The sequence below is a fragment of the Sphaerodactylus townsendi genome, linkage group LG04, assembly GCF_021028975.2.
Source record: "Sphaerodactylus townsendi isolate TG3544 linkage group LG04, MPM_Stown_v2.3, whole genome shotgun sequence".
NCBI lineage: Eukaryota > Metazoa > Chordata > Lepidosauria > Squamata > Sphaerodactylidae > Sphaerodactylus > Sphaerodactylus townsendi.
This window is the reverse complement of record NC_059428.1, coordinates 12,932,055-12,953,238: the sequence shown is the minus strand read 5'-3', so window position 1 is coordinate 12,953,238 and position 21,184 is coordinate 12,932,055. Positions and strand designations below refer to the sequence as shown.

At 46.5% G+C, this 21,184-nt stretch overlaps 1 protein-coding gene across 1 annotated transcript in view; it reads left to right on the top strand.

Moving 5' to 3' along the window:
* The window catches only part of LOC125430911 (disks large homolog 2-like), a 204,586-nt gene that overhangs the window by 67,035 nt on the left and 116,367 nt on the right, over positions 1-21,184 (top strand). The window contains exon 2 of the mRNA XM_048493268.1: positions 18-71. Within this exon, the coding sequence (XP_048349225.1) occupies positions 18-71 (54 nt within the window). The remainder of the gene's footprint in view (positions 1-17; positions 72-21,184) is intronic.

The following is a 21,184-nucleotide window of genomic DNA, read 5'->3' as shown; positions in this document are numbered from 1 at the left end:
TCTTCTTCTTTTTCCAGGCCAGTCCTGCTCCTATAATCGTCAACACAGATACATTGGACACTATCCCCTACGTAAGTTGGAATAATTTAATTATATCTGGATGTTTTTATATGTGTATTGTGGTGATGCAGCCCGACTGGGACATCATTTCGAGCATGCAACCTAGACTTCCAAATGGTCCCCAGATGAAAATGACCTAATTTGAGGTTGATCAAAGTGTTCCATTTTATGTGAACACATATTAATGTGAGCCTAAATTACACTGGTACCAAACTGCTCTCAAACTCAATTCAAAATGTTGGTTTTTCATCTGTAAAGCCAATATGGCTTGGGATTAAATTATCACATATGTTCCTGGCAAAGGTGGAATCCAACCAGTTCTCACCACTTCTCTAGAAGTGGTTACTAATTTTTTCTGAGTGCCGAGAGGGGGTTACTAAAGCAACCTCCCTGCCCAATAGGGACTGGAGGTACGTGTGTGCGGCGGCACCACTGTTTGAATCCCACCACCATCGGAACCTGTTATTAAAAGTTTTGGATCCCACCACTGGTTCCCGGTCAAGAATTAAGATTACATTGAAATACCCTCCTGATCACTCAAAAAAGCCTTCGGTAGGTCCTTCTGAGGGAACCCCAGAAGTGGTGTCAGGTAGGACTCGGAACTTCTAGAAACTCTGTGGTTTTTCCATAGAGTTTCCAGTGAGAGGGCTTTTTCATTGGCAGCCCCAGGGAGCTTTTTCATTGGCAGCCCTTTAGGAGGCACCCTTGTAGCTCCACCTCTGAGCTGGAGATCTCCCAGTATTACGACTGATCACCCAACTGCTTATTTGTTTATTATTTATTTATTTGATGTACCACTTCCATCAGAGAAAATGGAATGTAGACTCCCGGGCAGTATTGTTGGATGTTGTGAGTGCCAACCCCTTCAGTCATGAAAGAGTTAACTTGCTGTTTGTTTGCTGTAACCAGATCAGTTAAATTACTTTGTTGCAAATAGGCATCCAGTTTCTTTCTAAACTGTAGGTGTCCTTTGCATAACTAATAAAATGCTTCTTGGACCATTGGGTGTCAATGGTTATATCCCTTGGGTCACATATACAGAAAGGGGAAGCTTTTGGATAAGTGGTGAATTGCTCTGTGTTTCCCCGGTCACTTTCACTTCTGATCTCTCTAGCTCTAGTCATGACGTGGTTAAAAAATGCAGCTCAGTTGGAAAAGTTGTCTGTTATCTTCTGCCTATGTACCCCCTTTATATTTAGCATTCTTTAGCAAAGAATCTCTTTATAAAATCACACTCACAGTGTTCCGGCTCTGCTTGCTTTTATTGCATCATTCTGCTAAATATGATTATGAATATTAATGTCTTGATATAATTGTACCGTACCGAGGCCCCTTCCTCCGTGAGCCCCATCTATTCAGGCTCTACTCTCAAATCTCCAGGGATTCCCAAACCTGGAGCTAGCAACCCTAATAGCAACCCTGGGACCGCATTACCCCATACGTCCCTACTCGGCCTCTGCATTTAGCAGAGGCCAATTTGCTGGTGGTTCCTGGCCCCTCTATGATGCGGCTGGCCTCCACTCGGGCCAGGGCCTTCTCGGCCTTGGCCCCTGCCTGGTGGAACACTCTCCCTCCAGCTGTCCGGGCTCTGCGGGATCTTGGTGAATTCCGCAGGGCTTGTAAGACAGAGTTGTTCCACCGGGCTTTTGGAGTATCCAGCCTCTGATTGAAGTGCCCCTTTTACTTTTACTCCTCCGGTTCCGAGTCCCCTTTGCCATCTAGGGGACCCACTTTTTCATTCTGCTTCCCCCCTTCTTGGGAGGGTTTAATTGGGGTTTATTGCTGATGCCATCTTTATTAAATTTACCGCTGTGTTTTAAATTTAAATTTTAAATGTATTAATTTATTGGGGTTTTGTCGTATATGCTGTATTGAGGAAATTATGTTGTGCACCGCCCAGAGCCCTCCAGGGGTAGGGCGGTATACAAAACCAATCAATCAATCAATCAATCAATCAATCAATCAATCAATCAATCAATCAATCAATCAATCAATCAATCAATCAATCAATCAATCAATAACTAAATAAATAAATTGGGGTCAGCCCTGCATAACTTTTGAGATCCAATGAGACTGGGCTACCCTCAGGGGCCCAGGGGGACATATGGGGTCAAATGTACCTGGGCTGGGGTCACAGGGGTGGTGGTAAATTGCCCCCACAACCCTCCTCCTTCCCCCCGGGTCCATACACTGACTTGGTGCAAACAATGTTGTTTTGTTGTGGTGGGGGAGGGTGGCCTCCCAAATAGGGGGCGGGGTGGAAAACTCAGATCTTGCACCGGGCTACATTTTCCCTAGATACACCTCTGGCTGCCCTGGACTGTCCAGGTCTGAGCAGTATGTAAATACAAAGGATTAAATGTTTATTGAAATGGGAAGGGCTGCATCAGACTCAGATAGGTAGAGGTGTATTGAAGGATGTGCTAAATCCCACGCCTTCTTCTCTCCAGCCGCTCATTGAGTTGTGCCGTTGCATATTATGAATCTGACCAAAACAAGTTTGTTCTGAATAGTAATGTGTCACCTGTCACTTTTGCACCCGCGTTTGTCTCTTTCCTTTCGGTTGCCGGAGTCCCATAAATCAATGCCAAGGGCGCGGCTGCTGCTGAATTCAATTACTTGGCAAATGGCTCAGTGAGAAAGGAAGAAGAGCATTCCTGGGCCAAGGGCTTCGGAGGGGAGCCCACGCAGGCAATGAAACACTTCAGGAGAGAGTTCCAGTCTTCTGGGGATAGCCAAGGAAACGGCCGTCAGCTCTGGAGTGGTGGCCAATTAAGCGGGAAGGCCATTTTAAGTGAATTGTTTGTGTGGTCAGCATTTTGGCTGGTTCCAGGTTTCAAACTGGGCCCAAGAGGACGGGTTGTATTTCTTCCATTCCAGGAGTAGCTCGAATGTTGCAGAGAGAGGCCACCTGAAACGGATTTTGTTTGGCAAAAAGTTTTCGCGGAGAATGTCAAAGGCCACGTCGATAATTACTGCTATCGTACACGGTCTGCGTGACGTTCTTGATTGCATTTTTGAATTTGCATAATTACAGCACGTCCATATTTATTTATTTACTTGGCATATTTTTATCCTGATGTTTCTTCCCCGTGGGAATCAATTTGCATAAAACCCAGTGGGAAAAAACAAAGACCAAAAGTAGATTAGATTCCTGGATTGGGGTCCGCCAGGTTTATCCATATGATCAAGGGCAAGAGTAAAACTAATATGGGGCAATCTAGGGGCAATCTAGGGCTTCTTGGGGCAATCTAGGGCTTCTTGGACCAGGTTCACCCTTCCCCCGGCAGGCTCTGAGGCACGACTTCTGGCAGCCAGCCTCTATGACTTTATTAAAAGGGCAATTCTCCAAAGATTGCTTAAAGATTGCTTTCCCCTTTAAGCAATCTTCGGGGAGTTGCCCCTTTAAGAAAGTCATAGAGGCTGGCTGCCAAAGTGGCAGCCTGGAGTCGGCCTGGATAAGTCTGGGGCGGCTGCTGGGGAGGAGGGGCTGCGCGAGTAAGCGATGTGGCTCTTACTTGCAAGTAAGCCATGGCGCTTACTCATGAGTAAGTGGGGCTCCACTGGGGGGGTGCCCAGAGGGTTTTTGGTTTCCGGGCGCCATTTGGACCCGGTACACCTCTGGGCTGGCGTCCAGCATTCAATTGTGCACCCCACCCCTGACCTTCACATTGAGTTGGGGGGAGCAGTTCAAGACCTGGGTCAGCTGGGTCTAGCTTTCAAAGGCAAGCTCTGCCTCGAAGCCTTCAGTTTTAGACTGGACCCAGCCAGCCAGAGGCCAGCCTCGAACTACAAGCCCTGTCCTGGCTGCGTCCAGCTTTATACTGCTGGTTCCACCATGTGACTTCAGAGGCGGAGCTTTGAAGGTGGAGCCAGCAGTATCAAACTGGACCCAGCCAAGGCAGAGCCTACAGTTTGAGGCTGGCCTCTGCCTGGTCAGGTTCAGCGTTAAACTACAGATTTGTGTGGGCCGGGGCTAGGGGAACGTCTCTGGGTGCCATTTTGTGTGGGCTGGGGCCAGGGGAGTGGGGCCATGTGCCATTTTGTGTGGGCCGGAGCCGGGGGAGCATGGCCAAGCACCATTTTGTGTGAGCCGGGGCCAGGGGAGCGTGGCTGGATGCCATTTTGTGTGGCCTGGGGCCAGGGGAGCAGGCCAGGCACCATTTTGTGTGGGCTGGGGCCAGGGGAATAGGGTGACAGAGTGTGCGTTTTCTCAGCGGAAAGGTGCGTTACCAGACAAGATAAGTGCAGTTGAAGACGGCTTGGCACAGCAGACAAATAACTCCACCACACAGTAGCTTCACTTCAAAGAAGGAATTTTACTCACAGGTGCAAGCTATATACAAGTGAATATCAGAGAACAATCCGGCAGCATGCTTCGCAGCAAACATATAACCCTAACGACTGATGTGCACAGATAGTGCTCTACTATTATACAAACACTGCCCAATCACGGTGAAGGCCAGCACGGAATCAGACTGGTTTGATTCAGTTACACCAGGCTTTTGCCAACTGACTCTGGCTGAAGCCAAGGTGCTTGTCATCTAGATCTTCATGATCTGTGCACAAGATGCACTCCTCTTTATTTTGATTCCTGAAACGCCTTCTCATCTTGGGTACAGATCATCTATTTACAAAGCATTTTACAATACATTCTAAATGGTTACACATTACATCATGCAACACATTGGATACAGTCCACAATACCAAGTTCAGGGTAATAGGTTTCTGTACTTGTGCAAAGTACCTGCTTTGGTTAAGATGTCTGCACAGTTCGTTCAGTAGGCACATACTCTAATTTAATGTCACCTTTTTGAGATTAACTCCTGACATTTTGGTATTTAACTGCTATGTATTTGGTCCTTGCTCATGCTTTCCATATTAGCCATGAATGCATGTTTGGGAGACTCTTCTAAGATTCACAGGCTTTTCATACATTGCATTCAGATCAGTTAACAGTTGTTGATTCCATAAAAGTTCTGAACAAGTTTCAGAAAGTGAACAGAACTCGCTTCCGCGGTTGACAGTACTACTGTGTTCTGCGAAACCTAGCTTTCCAGCTAATGACAGAGTTATACTTAACTAGAAACCAGAACATGACTTTCTGTCATTCTCTTCTGCAAAAGAGCTATAGGCTACTGCTGACGGGATGTTACTGTCATCAGGACAAATCCAATAAACCTTTATTGCTTGTTCCTTTCAAATATCTGACAACTCTTTTGACACATTGCCAGTCAGTAGTGATGGTTTGGAAACTCTTCTACTTAACAGCTTACTGCATAAGCAATATCTAATCTTGTCCAATTACTCAAAAACAAAAGACTTCAATTACAGAGCGATAGAGATCAGGTTTGTCAAATAAAACATCACATTCAGTTTTAAAGAAATCAGCTTACGACATACCAAGGAGTATCAAATGTTTTAGCATCTGTTACCACATATGTTTTAAAGCTCTCCTATTTTTTTTTTCTTGGTTAGCTAGCAACACAAGACCACCTTCAGGATTGTGAGCTATTTCAATACCTAGATAGGACTTTAAGATATCTAGATCTTTTTATTTTAAAATGCTTGTAGCTCAGTATAAACTGAATTAATTGCTTCATCAGTTTTAGCTGCAACTTACATAAATCATGACGTACACTAACAAGATGATTTTGGTTGTAGGTACGAACCTTTTATTGTACACACATGCGGATCCAGCAACACTTTTTTGAAACCAAGGTTTAACAAACAATCGTTTAAAGCACTGATTCCAATTTCTTGCCAGATTAGTAGCGAAGCCCATATAAAGACTTCTTCAAGTAGCACACCTGTGGTTCTGTTGTTTGGTTTAAAACCAGGAATTGGTTTGCATATAAAATCTCTGAATTAAAGGAGCATTCAGGTAAGCAGTAGAAAAATCATAATGGGCGCTTTCAAACCGTCTTTTACAGCTAGGTAGATACGGCCTTAAAGGAATTGGCTTTGGCTGTAGGAGAAAAAGTTTCTTCAAAATCTTGCAGATAGGTTTGGCTGTAGCCCTGTGCAACAACAGATGCTTTTGTATATGACACTTTCATCGGAGTAAGGCTTTTTCTCCTATAAACCCATCTAGAACCAATGATTTTTTTCGCGTCATGAGGCTTTCTACTTCCTCAAAACCTTCTGCTCAAGCAAAGAATCATATTCTTTTGTGCTTCTTGCCATTTTTTGCTGCTCTTCAAGGATCTAGTTAACATTTTCATTGTAAGATTTTGGTTCAACTTAGTATGACACCTCTAACTGTTTGTGTGAACCCATATCTATCAGGAGGAACACCTTTATTTTGTCTTTCAGACCTTCTTAGAGCGACTGGACTTTGCATGTCAGTTCCATTTTGCTCTGACTCAGTCTCGTCCTCCCTTCTATTACAGTCTCCGTTTTTACACAGGGTGGCGAGCCTGACCTTGAATAGAAGGAGAACGGTTCTGACTGGTTGCTGCTGCTAGCAACTGGCTGCTCCGATAACAAGGAACTTAAAACACCTCAGTGTTAGCATGGATTTTCTCCCAACCAGCATGGCTTTCAAAGTGGGGCTTCTCGAGGGGAGTACTACTGCGGCCATAAGAAAAAACCTATAAGCTTTTGGTTTCTGGCTGGTAGCCAATGAACCTCAAATGGCGATATTTAGGTTGTCCTTCCTTCTTTGTTCTTTGGAATGAGAACGATTTGCAAAAGAAACTTCAAACTTGCTCTCAAATGCTTCAAAGAAGGCGGCTTTGCCAAAAAGCATGCAATAGGGTGTTTCATTGATTGTCACCCTCCACAATCTATTTATGAGATGGTGGCTGTATGACGGCTTCACCCAAAATGAAAGCGGTATCCATTAACAAACAATCGCATGGTTTGCAGATGAGAAATTTTCTTTCAGAAACCCCCCATTTTCAAGGCTGAGAAAGGTTAGTTTTCTATGAATTATTCCTTTTTGAAGGCCAACCAATGTTGAAAATCATTGCTCAACCATTCTCCTCCTCTATCAGATTGTAATCTGGCAACGACCGATAAGGAAAGTTAGCGTTCAATCATTGCCACCCATTGTTTAAACTTTTTCCAGCTTCAGCTTTGGTTTTAACAACACAGTATAGAATGTATCTACTGAAATCATCCACCAGCACCATAAAATACTTGGCACCTCTCCTTGTGTGGGTGAAAGCGGGCCAGTTAAGGTCAACATGAATAAGAAAAGCGGTTTTATCTGTTTTTCTTTTGACTGACTTCAGCCAGTTGAGGGATGAGCTTTCAGTTTAGCTTTAGTGCACACTGTGCAGTCAATGTACTTGCGGCAAGGTTTGACGTTTACATCAAAAACTTTAGCAAGTTGCCTCAAAGGAGAAAAACTGGAATGCCCTAATACTCTGTGTAAGCATGGACACAGTTGTCATGCATAGAGACCCCGGTTAGATAGACAGAAACATGTTCTTCTGCCTGCTTTCTTGGGAATCATTTTGTACAACTTATTCTCAAGCTTTCCTTTGCACGAACAAGTACCATTCAGTTTCACATAACACTTGTCATCAACAAAATCAACTTTATAACCATCATGAGTTAGGCTAGCTACTGATAGCAGACAAAAATCAAAGATTTTGCACTAACAGGACATTTTAAGAGATTTGCCTAAAGAAGGCACAAGCGCGGTTCCTTGTAAACTAACTTCCACTGGACTGCCGTCCAGCTTAAGGCTTCGTGAGCAACTGTTGATTCTTTGGCGTCTTCCAACAGGGACCTGGAATTTACGATGTGCTCGAGTACAAGCAGAGTCAATTAACAGGATACAGTCTTAGAATCTTCAACTGCGTAACCAGCCGTAGATTCATCTCTGACTTGCTTCTCAGGAAAAGACTTCTTTTGTATTTCCCCTTCTGTTGCCTCAATTGGCTAGATCAGAACACTGAATTCGAGACTGAATAACTTGTCTGACCATAAGCATTAGCAACGGCGCTTTAGCAAAGGATTTCTACCAGACTCCGACGCGGCTCTTCCTCTTGGGACACCCGACAGGCGAGAACCTTCTCGCGGCACATTCATCGGCGACAAATGCGCTGGTAATCCTTCTGTTTTTGCCACTCCAGCAGACTGTGAAGTTTGTTCTGTCGAAAGTAAAGCTTCGTCTTCTTTCACATTCTGGCAGACTCAAAACAAGCTGCTCAGGGCACTGTCAAGGGCGAGAAAGTGGAGATAAAGATTTATGAGCCTCTTGGAATGCAAGCCCTCTGCTCTCAATTCAGCGAAGAGTCTGCATAGCCTGCAAGTGAGTTGAGACACTCACCAGCCTTCAGCTTCAGGTTATTTTAACTAACGGTGAGTAGGACTTTGGAACCAGCTGTGTCTCTCTGGTACAACCTCTTTAACACCTCCAGACATCATGACGCCTGCGTTCTGCAAGTATATACCAGCTGAGAGTCCAGCACTGCCAGGATGATGGTAGCTCTTGCTTTCTTTCATCCCGGCTCTCCGTTAAACGCAACTCCAGCGGCAGGGGTACCTCAACAATGCTCCACAGGTCGTCTCTGATAAGATAACTCTTCATCTTACAGCTCCCGCGGCATGTAAGTTCGACCCGTCCAGCCTCACTCAAAAGGCAAAACTGGATGCTGTAAGCGCCATGGCTTCCGCCTTTGTTCCACTCCACAGCTCGTGCTCTTCAGCCAACAACACTCCTCAGCACTACCTTGCTCGTGTAGCATGAAGCTCTGTGGGCCCGCCAGCCTGACAGGTGTCGTTTTCTCAGCGGAAAGGTGCGTTACCAGACAAGATAAGTGCAGTTGAAGACGGCTGGCACAGCAGACAAATAACTCCACCACACAGTAGCTTCACTTCAAAGAAGGAATTTTACTCACAGGTGCAAGCTATATACAAGTGAATATCAGAGAACAATCCGGCAGCATGCTTCGCAGCAAACATATAACCCTAACAGCTCATGTGCACAGATAGTGCTCTACTATTATACAAACACTGCCCAATCACATTGAAGGCCACAGCACCAGATCAGACTGGTTTGATTCAGTTACACCAGGCTTTTGCCAACTGACTCTGGCTGACAGGTGCTGTCATCTAGATCTTCATGATCTGTGCACAAGATGCACTCCTCTTTATTTTGATTCCCTGACATAGGGTTGGGTGCCATTTTGTGTGGGCCAGGGCTGGGGGAGCGTGGCTGGGCACCATTTTGTGTGGGCCAGGGCCGGGGGAGCATAGCCGGGTGCCATTTTGTGTGGGTTGGAGCCATGGGAGCAGGCCAGGCGCCATTTTGTGTGGGCCAGGGCCAGGGGAGCGTGGCCGGGTGCCATTTTGCCCCAGGCGCCATTTTACCCCCCTATGCCTCTCAGTTTTGATATGACTGAAAGTAACATCTATGATGTGGGAAAAACAGAAACAAAACTCCAGCCCTTTCAGGGCAGAACAGCAACAGAGGGACAATTAAGTCCATCATATCTCTCGGAAAGTGTCATTTCTCAGTCACTGGCATTCGATGTGTAAAAATAAGGTCCCTCTTTTGACTAGTCCATTAATTTCAAAGGTAATAAATGAGGGCCAAAAATAACCTACATCCCTTTGAGTCCTCGCAGTGTCATCCTCGGTAGAGTAAGCCCACGGAACTCAGTGGACTGGCTGGGATAACTCTGCACGGAATTACACAGGAAAGCTCTGACTGAAAGCCCATTACTGGCGGAGGACGGTCTTTCTGCTGAACCGAGTGGATACTAAATTAGAGTGGTAAATCTCTCAAAACATTGCCGATGCCTTTGGAAGGGTGGATGGAATTGGGTGTCTTTTTAGCCGGCGGCAAAGAAGATTCAGGCAGCACATCTTGACAGTTTAAATATATCTCTGAAAGAATAAGGAAGATGCTGTTCACCCTTCCTACTTGGGGGCCGAATAGAAAGCACCAGAAGCTGGTGTGCATGTCCTCTGGGATGAATGCTACAGTGAAACCTATTTTCCCCCCAAGTTGGTGTTCTAAACTTCCACAACATATCTGTCCAACCTTCAGTTTTCAGCTTGTTCTAGTAGATAACAAACTTCCCCTTAAAATATCACAGCCCCAGATTTTTGTACATGCATGGTTTGGACTGCATTACGTTTTTTCTATGTTTTTTCTACGTCTTTTCAGGAGCAGCAGTGGCGTAAGAGGTTAAGAGCTCGTGTATCTAATCTGGAGGAACCGGGTTTGATTCTCCGCTCTGCCGCCTGAGCTGTGGAGGCTTATCTGGGGAATTCAGATTAGCCTGTGCACTCCCACACACGCCAGCTGGGTGACCTGGGGCTAGTCACAGCTTCTCGGAGCTCTCTCAGCCCCACCCACCCCACAGGGTGTTTGTTGTGAGGGGGGAAGGGCAAGGAGATTGTAAGCCCCTTTGAGGCTAACAGGAGAGAAAGGGGGGATATAAATCCAAACTCTTCTTCTTCTTAATACTCGATGCAAACAAAATTTGGAGTCCGTACAATAAATGTACTTATTCTTGCTTATATTTTCTGTATCTATCTGTGTTGTTAGACTGTTTTAGGTATGAATAAAAAATGCACATTAAATAATACTTGCTTGTTGAGGAAAGTGAGACGCGATTCACATTTTCATACACTACTGGGATATGCACGCTGCTCCCACCAAGGGCTCTTTCATTTATCTCATACAAATTCCCATATTTCAGCACTATTGACAACACATACTAATAGCTCATCTTCTTGCCCCCTTGGTTTTTTGTTGTGAGGGGGGGAAGGGCAAGGAGATTGTCAGCCCCTTTGAGTCTCCTGCAGGAGAGAAAGGGGGATAAAAATCCAAACTCTTCTTCTCTTCTTCTTTTGGCCTGCTAGATTTGGATCCAGTAGTATCTTAAAGACCAGCAGGGTTTCCAGGGGTAGAAGCTTTCAAGAGTCAAGCCTCCACTTTGTGCTCTCTGCACACCTTTGATGTGACAAAATACTGCTGCCTCCTGACTCCCTAGGCACCTGTACTGAACTGAACTGACTGAACACAGGGATTACTGGGTAATTAAAAAAAAACACTGCCTCTTGGGAAACTTCTTAAAGGGACAGGGGCAAACTAAAATTACCTCTCTTTGGAGACTATGCAGAGAACTAAACCCATGCTATCTATGGGAAACTTATGCTTAACAATGAAAGTAACATAGGCTTCTGTGGGGGCATGACAGCACTCGACCCAGAAGGGGGAGTAGTAGTAGTAGTTTGGATTTATATTCCATCTATCTCCTCCTGTAAGGTGACTCAAGCTCCTTTCCCTTCCTCTCCCCACAACAGACACCTTGTGAGGTAGGTGGGGCTGAGAGAGTTCTGAGAGAACTGTGACTAGCCCAACATCACCTAGCAGGAATGTAGGAGTGCAACAACATCTGGTTCACCAGATAAGCCTCTGCCACTCGGGTGGAGGAGTGGGGAATCAAACCTGGTTCTCCAGATCAAAATCCTTCTCTTAACCACTACACCAGACTGGAGGCTGGTGTTCCAGCTGTGTTGGGGTCCAGGAGGATGCCAGCTCAGTTCAGAATGTTCCAGAAGCATTCCCAGGGGGTAGAGCTGAGGTCAGTCGGCTTCCCCAAGGCGTCACCACCCGGAATGTGGTGGCTGAGGCATTGGAGTTAAGCCACTCACAAGGGTGGCATAGATCCATTTAGCCCAACCGAGGGCTTTCTAGAGTTGGTTTTGCCTTCCCATGCCACTGGAAAGCTCTTGGGAGGCATTGGGGTGTTGCGGCAAGTCGTCGTCCCTGGCCACCCCAGGCTTTGGATGGGGCTGCCCATCACTCAGGCTTTTCAGACAACCTCCATGTAGGGTGCTGTCTGGTTTCCGGGCTGCATGGCCGTATTCTAGCAGCATTCTCTCCTGACGTTTCGCCTGCATCTGTGGCTGGCATCTTAAGAGGGTCAGATAGTAGGAATGGAAAGCAAGTGGAGTATATATACTAGTGATGGCGGACCTTTTTGAGACCGAGTGCCCAAATTGCAACCCAAAACCCACTTATTTATCGCAAAGTGCCAACATGGCAATTTAACCTGAAGACTGAGGTTTTAGTTTAGAAAAATGGTTGGCTCCAAGGCATGCGTTAATCAGGAGTAAGCTTGGTGGTAGTCGGTGGCTTTGCTTTGAGGCAACCGTGCAACATTTCCAATGGGTGAATCATGACCCTAGCAGGGTTTACTGAGAAGCAAGCCCCATTGCCAGCAACCGAACTTACTCCCAGGTAAAGGATCACACTTTAGTTCTTCGCATGAAAATCAGTGGGGTTTAACAGCACTAAACAGGGTTACCTACACTGCTTCCCCAAAACTAGGTCTTAGATTTAATGCTAATAATCGAGCCCAGCGGCCCAGGCCGGCCTAGATGTGGGGGGGGGGCAACTCTGTGCGTGCCCACAGAGAGGGCTCTGAGTGCCACCTCTGGCACCCGTGCCATAGGTTCGCCATCACTGATATATACTGTGAGGTCAAAAGGCCATCTGAATAGAGTAGCCTGGCATGTGAATCACAAAGAAGTCTGTAGCATGTGAGTAACAATGAAGATAGCAAGGTTAATAGGTGAATGCATCTGAATAGAAGCATCCAGGTCAGGAGAGAATGCTGCTAGAACACGGCCATGCAGCCCGGAAACCAGACAGCACCCCAGTGATTCCAGCCATGAAAACCTTCGACAATACAACCTCCATGTAGCCTTCCAAAAAAAGTAGCTAGGGAGACAACCACCATAAAAGATAAGAATAAGGCTTAGTAATTCCATAAACCCTATCGGCTTTTTTCGGGTTTTTCTTTTACCCACAAACAACCCAGGTGGATTCAATAAGCTGAATACTCCTGGGGCTGAAAAAAAAAGCCGAATAACGTTCAGCTGTTTTGGTTTTCTCTCCCTTCCCTTGGATGCCAGCAGAGGAGGGAGGAAGAGATAGCGTTAGATTTAGTTGAATTATGGATCAGCCCAGTAGTGTGTGTGAGGGCAGTGTATAGAAACTTCCCAAGACATAAAGGTAAAAGGTAAAACTTGCATTTATTCAAGCATCTCCAGTTCACAGCTTTGTTCCAGGAAAAAGGTACATAGGAAGAAACCCTAATCCACAGGTGTCAAACTCGCGACCTTCCATATGTTATGCACTACAGTTCCCATCATCCCCTGCCGGCATGATACTGGCAGGGGATGATGGGAACTGTAGTCCATAACATCTGGAGGGCCGCGAGTTTGACACCTATGCGAAAACAAGTGGGTACGCTTAACGCGCCGTCACGTGTGTGGAAGTGAGAGAGTGCTTCAGTGGAAAAGCCCCACTGAGGCAGGCAGCCATTGTCCATGTGCTCAGGGCAAAGGTCAGGTCAGAAGTGAGACCAGCTTGGGGAAGAAAGGAAGTTAGTGGGCGGTCTCCTGGCCCAGACAAGGAGGGCAAACAAGAGAGGCAACAAGACAGTTAGAGTGAGATACACAGCACCCCCTAGTGTCCAGGCATGCAGAAGTCGCTCATTCCAACAGATAGATGCTATGTGCGGAGGAAGAGGTAGATCCTGTGACAGGCAAGATCTAACCACCTCCCACACTCTTCTAGTCCCACTGGTCTTGAAGAGTATGGGGGGGGGGAGGAGATCACAAAAGACCTTGTGTGTCAGCCTGACATGCAAGATCTGCCCCTCCCGTTCTCTTTTCCCCCATCCTCTGCTCTTCCAGTCACAGCTGAGTTATCATTGCAAGAAGAGGTAGGTCGTGGTAAAAGAGAGACATAACATGAGATCAAAATGTGAAATTGACTGCCAGAGGTTGTAGGGGTGGCCACAGACAGCTTTAAAAAGGGTTAGACACATCATGGAAAAGTGGACTAGCCATGACTCTTAGCCACGGGACTCTCTCTCTCTCTCTCTCTCTCTCTCTCTCTCTCTCTCTCTCTCTCTCTCTCTCACACACACACACACACACACACACACACACACACACACACACACACACACACACACACACAACCCTCAGAAGACATCAGGAGAAAGTGGGCTGAGCATAACCTTTTCTTTCTCCTTGCAATTAATTTTCTACTTTGAAAGAGCTTTTTCACACATTGGAACATTAAACATCTTGCTTGAGCTCTGAAGTCAATTACGTGGTCTTACTCTTCTGCATGTATTTACCAGGCCTCAAGAATCCTTAAAAGGGTCCAGCAAAATAGATCAGTATTAGGGAGTTGTGGGTTTTCTGGGTTGTATGGCCGTGTTCCAGTAGCATTTTCTCCTGACGTATTGCCTGCATCTGTGGCTGGCATCTTCAGAGGATCAGATCCTCTGAAGATGCCAGCCACAGATACAGGTGAACCGTCAGAAGAAAATGCTACTGGAACACGGCCATACAACCCAGAAAATCCACAACACCCTAGTGATTCTGGCCATGAAAGCCTTCAACAATAGATCAGTATTATTATCTTTTGATGGTACAAATGGATGGGAGCTGAGAAGCAGCAGCCAACCTACCGTATATCGCAGTGATGGCAAACCTATGGCACGGATGCCAGAGGTGGCACTCAGAGCCCTCTCTGTGGGCACATGCAAACAGAGTCCCCCCCCCACACACACACACACATCTAGGCTGGCCTGGGCCGCTGGGCTCGATTATTAGCATTAAACATAAGACCTAGTTTTGGGGAAACAGTGTAGGTAACCCTGTTAAGCACTGTTAAACCCCACTGGTTTTCATGCAAAGAACTGAAGCGCAATCCTTTACCTGGGAGTAAGCTTGGTTGCTGGCAATGGGGCTTGCTTGTGAGTAAACCCTCCTAGGGTCGTGATTTACCCGTTGGAAGAGTTGCATGGTTTCTTCAAAACAAAGCCACCAACTACCACCAAGCTTACTCCCAAGTAACGCACGCCTCGGAGCCAACCATTTTTTCTATACTAAAACCTCAGTCTTCAGGTTAAATTGCCATGTTGGCACTTTGCGATAAATAAGTGGGTTTTGGGTTGCAGTTTGGGCACTCGGTCTCGAAAAGGTTCGCCATCACGGGGATATCGTTTGCGAGTTGGGTGAGATTTGAACTGGGGACTTTTAGCTCTCACTTCTAAAATACCCTACAACATGCTAGAGCTTTCTATATACTCCCGCCCTTCCTCTAAGGAATGCAAGACATCCCATTTTATCCCTACACCAGCCATGTGAGGTAGGTAAGGTGAAAAGATCAGCTGGCCCATTGAGCTTCATGGCTGTCGGAATTTGAACCTAGGTCTCCTTTGTTTGTCACCCTAGTGTGGGAATCCCCAACCTTTCTGAGCCTTTGGGCACATCCTGGCTTCGTCGGTGCAGCAACAAAATGGCTGCCACAGGAGACAGAGTCAGCCACATAGTGATTGCCATAGCTTAACTTTAGTGACATAGTGAAGATCCTTGTGCTATGGTATCAGCTGCTGCCAACGTTACATTGGCACGGCCAGTCAAAAATCCAGCTGAGGTCTGACCAATGGAGACTAGAGTGGCACTATTATGTCTTTTGACCTAGATACTATACTCCTATTGACGCAGCCCAGAATTGCATTGGCTTTTTTGGTCGCTGCATCACACTGCTGACTCATGTTCAGTTTGTGGTCTACTAAGGCTCCCAGATCCCTTTCACCCGTACTGTTGTCAAGCCGGGTGTCCCCCATCCTATATCTGTGCATTTCATTTTATCTGCCTAAGTGTAGTATCTTACCTTTATCTCTGTTGAAATGCATTTTGTTAGTTTAGGCCCAGCTGTCTAATCTGTCTGGGTTATTTTGAACTCTGGCCCTGTCCTCTGAGATATTAGCTACCCCTCCTAATTTGGTGTCATCTGTAAATTTGATTAGCGCAGCTTCTATTCCATCATTCAAGTCATTCATAAAAATAATAAATAGCACTGGAGCCAGGACAGAGTTCTGCAGTACCCCACTAGTCACCTCTCTCCAGGATGAAGATCAGCCATTGGTGAACATGCTTTGGGTTCAGTCAGTCAACCAATTACAGATCCAGCAGTCAGTCAGAAGTTTTGCTGGGCAAAAGTCACCTCCTTGGCTCCACCCACTTCCTAAAACACAGTTGGTGGGTGCCACAAAATGTGTCCGCTGGAGCTCCAGCGCTCACGGGCCCCAGGTTGGAGACCTACACTCTAGTACCGTGGTGGCGAACCTTTGGCACTCCAGATGTTATGGACTACAATTCCCATCAGCCCCTTGCTGGAAGGGGCTGATGGGAATTGTAGTCCATAACATCTGGAGTGCCAAAGGTTCGCCACCACTGCTCTAGTAACTGCACCACATCGATGCTCAAGTGATTCTTAGTACTTTTATAAACTCCCTAATGGTAAAAGGTCCAGATTTCTGGTATTTAACGTCCAGGTGTGCAAATGGTCAAAAAAGAATTGCTGTAATCTACTTGTGCAGTGATTGCGTAACCTCTGTCTGTGGGTTCTGTGGGGCAGAACTTGGAATGAGTCTGCAACAACAAATTTTAAAAACAAAATGGTTTACTTTCTTAACACATAACATCCAACATCAACATTTAACGTCACACTTCCAGGTCCTGTTCAGGTTACATTTTCAAGTCCTTCTAGTTACAGTCTTCTGATATTGCCAAGTCCAGTTCTTCTTTGCAAGTGGGTTGGCTCCTGAAGACTCCAAGGGCTTGATGAACAGGATTCAACATGTCGAAGGTTTTCAGGAGAATTCTCGCCCATTACAAACACAAAAAACCCTGAAACAATAGAAGCTCAACATTTACAACATAGTAAAATAAACAACTACTGCTTCCACTGGTTCCCAACAACATTGCAGTTACCTTAACAATAGGGTGACCAGATGGTCACATTTCATTGTAAACCGGGATGGGCAGGTGGGTGGGTGGCTGTATCTTGTACTTTGGCCAGTCAGGAGATTGCCTTACTGTACAGAGCTCTGTTTCCAGCCTCTATGACAGGGGCGGGTAAAGCGGGAGTGCCCCCAGAAGACCATCTCCTCTTTGACGTGTGCTGTGAGGCTGCTTACATTGCTCTTTGCACCCCAGAGGCAGTGTGGCAGCCTTGCTTCCATCGTGGCTAAAATCTCCCATGGGGCCAAGGACAAATTATTTTAAGGCGGAACCATCCGGGCCAATGGCTGGACATCTGGGTCAGCCTACTTCTACTTAACCATTGTTAAGGGCTTTATACAAACCAGAGTCCCAGGTCTGGTAGGCGTCTCCTCCAAACTACATGAGCTCTGCAGCCTCCTGCTGCTTTGAGTCTCCACCCCTTTCTGGGTCAACCCATTTTGAGCATGGGGGTTACAATTGCAGTGTTAAAATATGGACCTTGAGCTTGTTTGGAGATTCTAGCAGGGGAGCGCAGCTATCTTTTACCCTTGACCAAAGAATGGTACGCTCCTTTTATCTGAGATGGTCATCCTCTTCCACCAAGCGTGCAACTTCGGGAGGGACGCACATGGAGCAGTGAGGGAGGTAGGGGACACCTTCCTAGCCAGCCAGATCAGCCAAATAAACCCCGGTGATCAATGGGGTGACAGATGTCGCAGCCGGATCGCCCTCACATTTTATTTTATTTTATTGGTTCATTATTGTTTTGTATATGTGGTGCTGCACTGTTCTTTCTCTCTGGACCTTCTTTTAACATGATGCCTAACGGGGTTTCTGATTCTAGCCTGCTTGGGACTTTCAGGAGTTTAGATATCCATCCCAATGACGTGGATCATGGATTTAGAGCAGTGATGGCGAACCACCAATGTACGGGTGCCAGAGGTGGCCTCAGAGCCCCTCTCTGTGGACCTCTCAAACAGAGTCGCCCCTCCCACACTCCCACTGGGCTGGCCTGGGCCGCTGGAGCTCCGATTATTAGCATTAAAACCTAACACCTGGTTTGGAAACGGTGTAGGTAGCCCTGTTTAAGCTGTTAAACCTCACTGATTTTCATCGAAGAACTAAAGCTGATCCTTTACCTGGGAGTAAGCTTTCGGTTGCACTTACGTAATGGGAGGGCTTGCTTCTGTAAAACCTCTAGGGTTGTGATTCACCCGTTGGAAGAGTTGCACAGTTGCTTCAAAGAAACAAAGAAACCACTGACTACCACTAAGCTTACTCGAGTAGCACACCTCAAAATGTTTTCTAAACTAAAACCTCAGCATTCAGGTGAAATTGCCGTGTTGGCACTGCGATAAATAAGTGGGTTTGGGTTTGCAATTTGGAGCTTTTCGGTCTGGAAAGGTTAAGCCATCACTGGTTTAGGGGCCTCCTCTATTTGCAGTCCCGTTTTTCACAACAGGGGTTAAAGTGACCACAAGGGAGCAAGTGGGTGGGAAACATCTGGCATCGGAAGCAGGCTTGTAATCTTCCTTCCGTCAAAGCGGGCACGTCTTTCTGTCAAAACCGACAGGATCTCTCGGCAGGTAGCGTCAATTAACTTTGTCTTCATGAATTCCCGGTGATTTCCCCAGGAGGCGGCGGTGGGAGGTGAATGTCCTTGATATAGGCGGTCTCCATGAGGTAATTTTCGGAGCTTTACCCGGGAGCAGCTGGGAAAAAGGAACCAGCAACAGAGTGGAACTTGTTTATTTTGCTAATGCCCTCTCCCTGATACCCGAGGATTAATGGGCATAAATCTGTATACGTCTTGACAGCAAGTTCTTCTTCAGCTGGGCAATTTTCAGCCATCTTTCCTCTGCCGGTGATGGCGATCGATATGCCGCTGGGTTGCAATCCTATATCCTGAAACGTTGCAGTGTGCTTTTATTGTTTTACTAAATTTCTAGATCACTGTGTTTGGAAGATGCTGCCACAGGAGGTGGTGATGGCCACTAACCTGGATAGCTTTAAAAAGGGCTTGGACAGATTTATGGAGGAGAAGTCGATCTATGGCTACCAATCTTGATCCTCCTTGATCTCAGATTGCAAATGCCTTAACAGACCAGGTGCTCAGGAGCAGCAGCAGCAGCAGAAGGCCTTTGCTTTCACCTCCTGCATGTGAGCTCCCAAAGGCACCTGGTGGGCCACTGCGAGTAGCAGAGAGCTGGACTAGATGTACTCTGGTCTGATCCAGCTGGCTTGTTCTTATGTTCTTATGTTCTTAACCACTACCCCATGCTGGCTGTTGGCATGGCTAGAGCACCATGTCCGCTGACAACTTTCCTAGCGCCCACCTAGTCTTTTTAGGAAGTTGGTAGGGCCAGTTGTGGCTTTTGTTCAGTAGAAACCTCTGATAAACCATTGGAAATGTTATTGGCTGTACAATTTTTTTAAAAAAACGTTGCTTCAGCATTAGCTGCCACCACACAGCAAAGGATCTTCACTGTGGCTTATTCCTCCTGCAGCAGCCATTTTGTGGCTATGCTCACCATGCTATGCCAGAATTCCAAAGGCACCCACAGACTCGCGAAGGTTCGGGATCCCTGGATTAGAGGATTGGCTGAGTTTGTCCAAGTATTCTGAGCTTGGTATGCACTTCAGCTGCAAGTTTCTGTATGTATCTGACTCCCAACTGTGCTCCCTATCTGTGGATACTTAAGTCCACAGAAAAGGGGCACACTTACTCTTCAAGTTTGCAGAAAACTCTGAAAATTAAGAACCACCACCACCCCTAAAACAAGGGGCTTTGAGAATTGCTTCAAGAGTAAAACAATGCATGTATAGAGGAGGAGGGAAGAGTTTGGATTTATACCGACTAGCACTGCTCTCCCTATGTGGGGGAGACTCAAGATGGCCACAAGCTCCCTTTCCCTTTCTCTCCTCAACAGAGCACTGGCCAGGAGTAGGTGGGGGGGCTGAGAGGGATTCGAGAACTGTGACTAGCCCAAGGTGCTAGCAGGAATGTGGGAGGCCGAGCACATCCTAGTTCTGGATAAACCTCTACCCTCAGGTGAGGGCGAATCAAACCCAGTTCTCCAGATTAGACTCCACCTGCTCTTAACCACTATACCACGCTGGCTTCTCAGCTGCCTTCCGTGGCTGCCTCCATCTCCCACGGCCATGCCGCCGACTTCTGCTGGCTCATCCAGGTATGGGCTTGAGAGCCACTCCAGACCTACCTGTGGCCATGGCACGGGAGCCTTGCTGGGCTGGAAGATGAGTGTTTGAGAGGGCTGAGATCCATGCCTGTAGGTTTGAGTCCCCACTTGTTGGCGTACTAAAAGTAACGGAGTTTCTTGGAGTTCAGTTACCAGCTCTTGCTTACATACTTTCATTTCCGTTCAGTTTCTTGGCGCAGATGGCGGAGCTCAGGACGACTGCTTACAGCATCAAAGAATTCTTGCTTACAGTCACAAGACACACAAAGGAGTTGTGTGGCAAGTACACTGTGGCTGGTGTGAAGAGTTGATAACGCCTGTGGGTGTTGTTCGATTGTGCTAAGTAGACTATCCTTGTGTAGCTTTTTTGCAGACATATGGATCATAAGTTCTTGGTCGATTAGCATTTTCATTAATTATTGCTGGGTATGAGGAGGATCAAACACTTATCCACAAACACATTAATGCATGCGAAAGAGGACATTTTCACTCGCTAGGAAGGTATAGATTGTATCATTTTTTAAAGGGAACTTTAAAAATAGTCTGAGGAAAAATTACATTCATACATTCCGTATGGAATGGAATAACTTTGCTTATCCCCTGTGCTGGAGGATATTAACCAGAACTATATCACATCCGATTCCGTCCCACCAGGCCTATAATTTATTTATTTACATTTGTAACCCGCCCTCCCCCAAAGGGCTCAGGGCGGCGTACATGATGTCAAAAAACAATATAAATACCCCCATATAAAATCACTGCAGTAAAACATTCCAAATCAGGTAAAACAGATGGCAACAAAACCCACCCCCTTTCCCTCCATACGCGCAAGAACAGGAACATGGGCAGCTGCTGGATCAGACCAGAGTCCATCTAGTCCAGCACTCTGCTACTCACAGTGGCCCACCAGGTGCCTTTGGGAGCTCACGTGCAGGATGTGAAAGCAGTGGCCTTCTGCTGCTGCTGCTCTGAGCACCTGGTGGTAAGGCATTTGCAATCTCTCAGATCCAAGGAGGGATCAAGATTGGGTAGCCATAGATGGAAGCTTCACCTCCATAAGTGTTAAAACCCTTTTAAAGAAGCTATCAGGTTGGTGGCCATCCACCACCCTCCTGTGGCAGCATATTCAAACA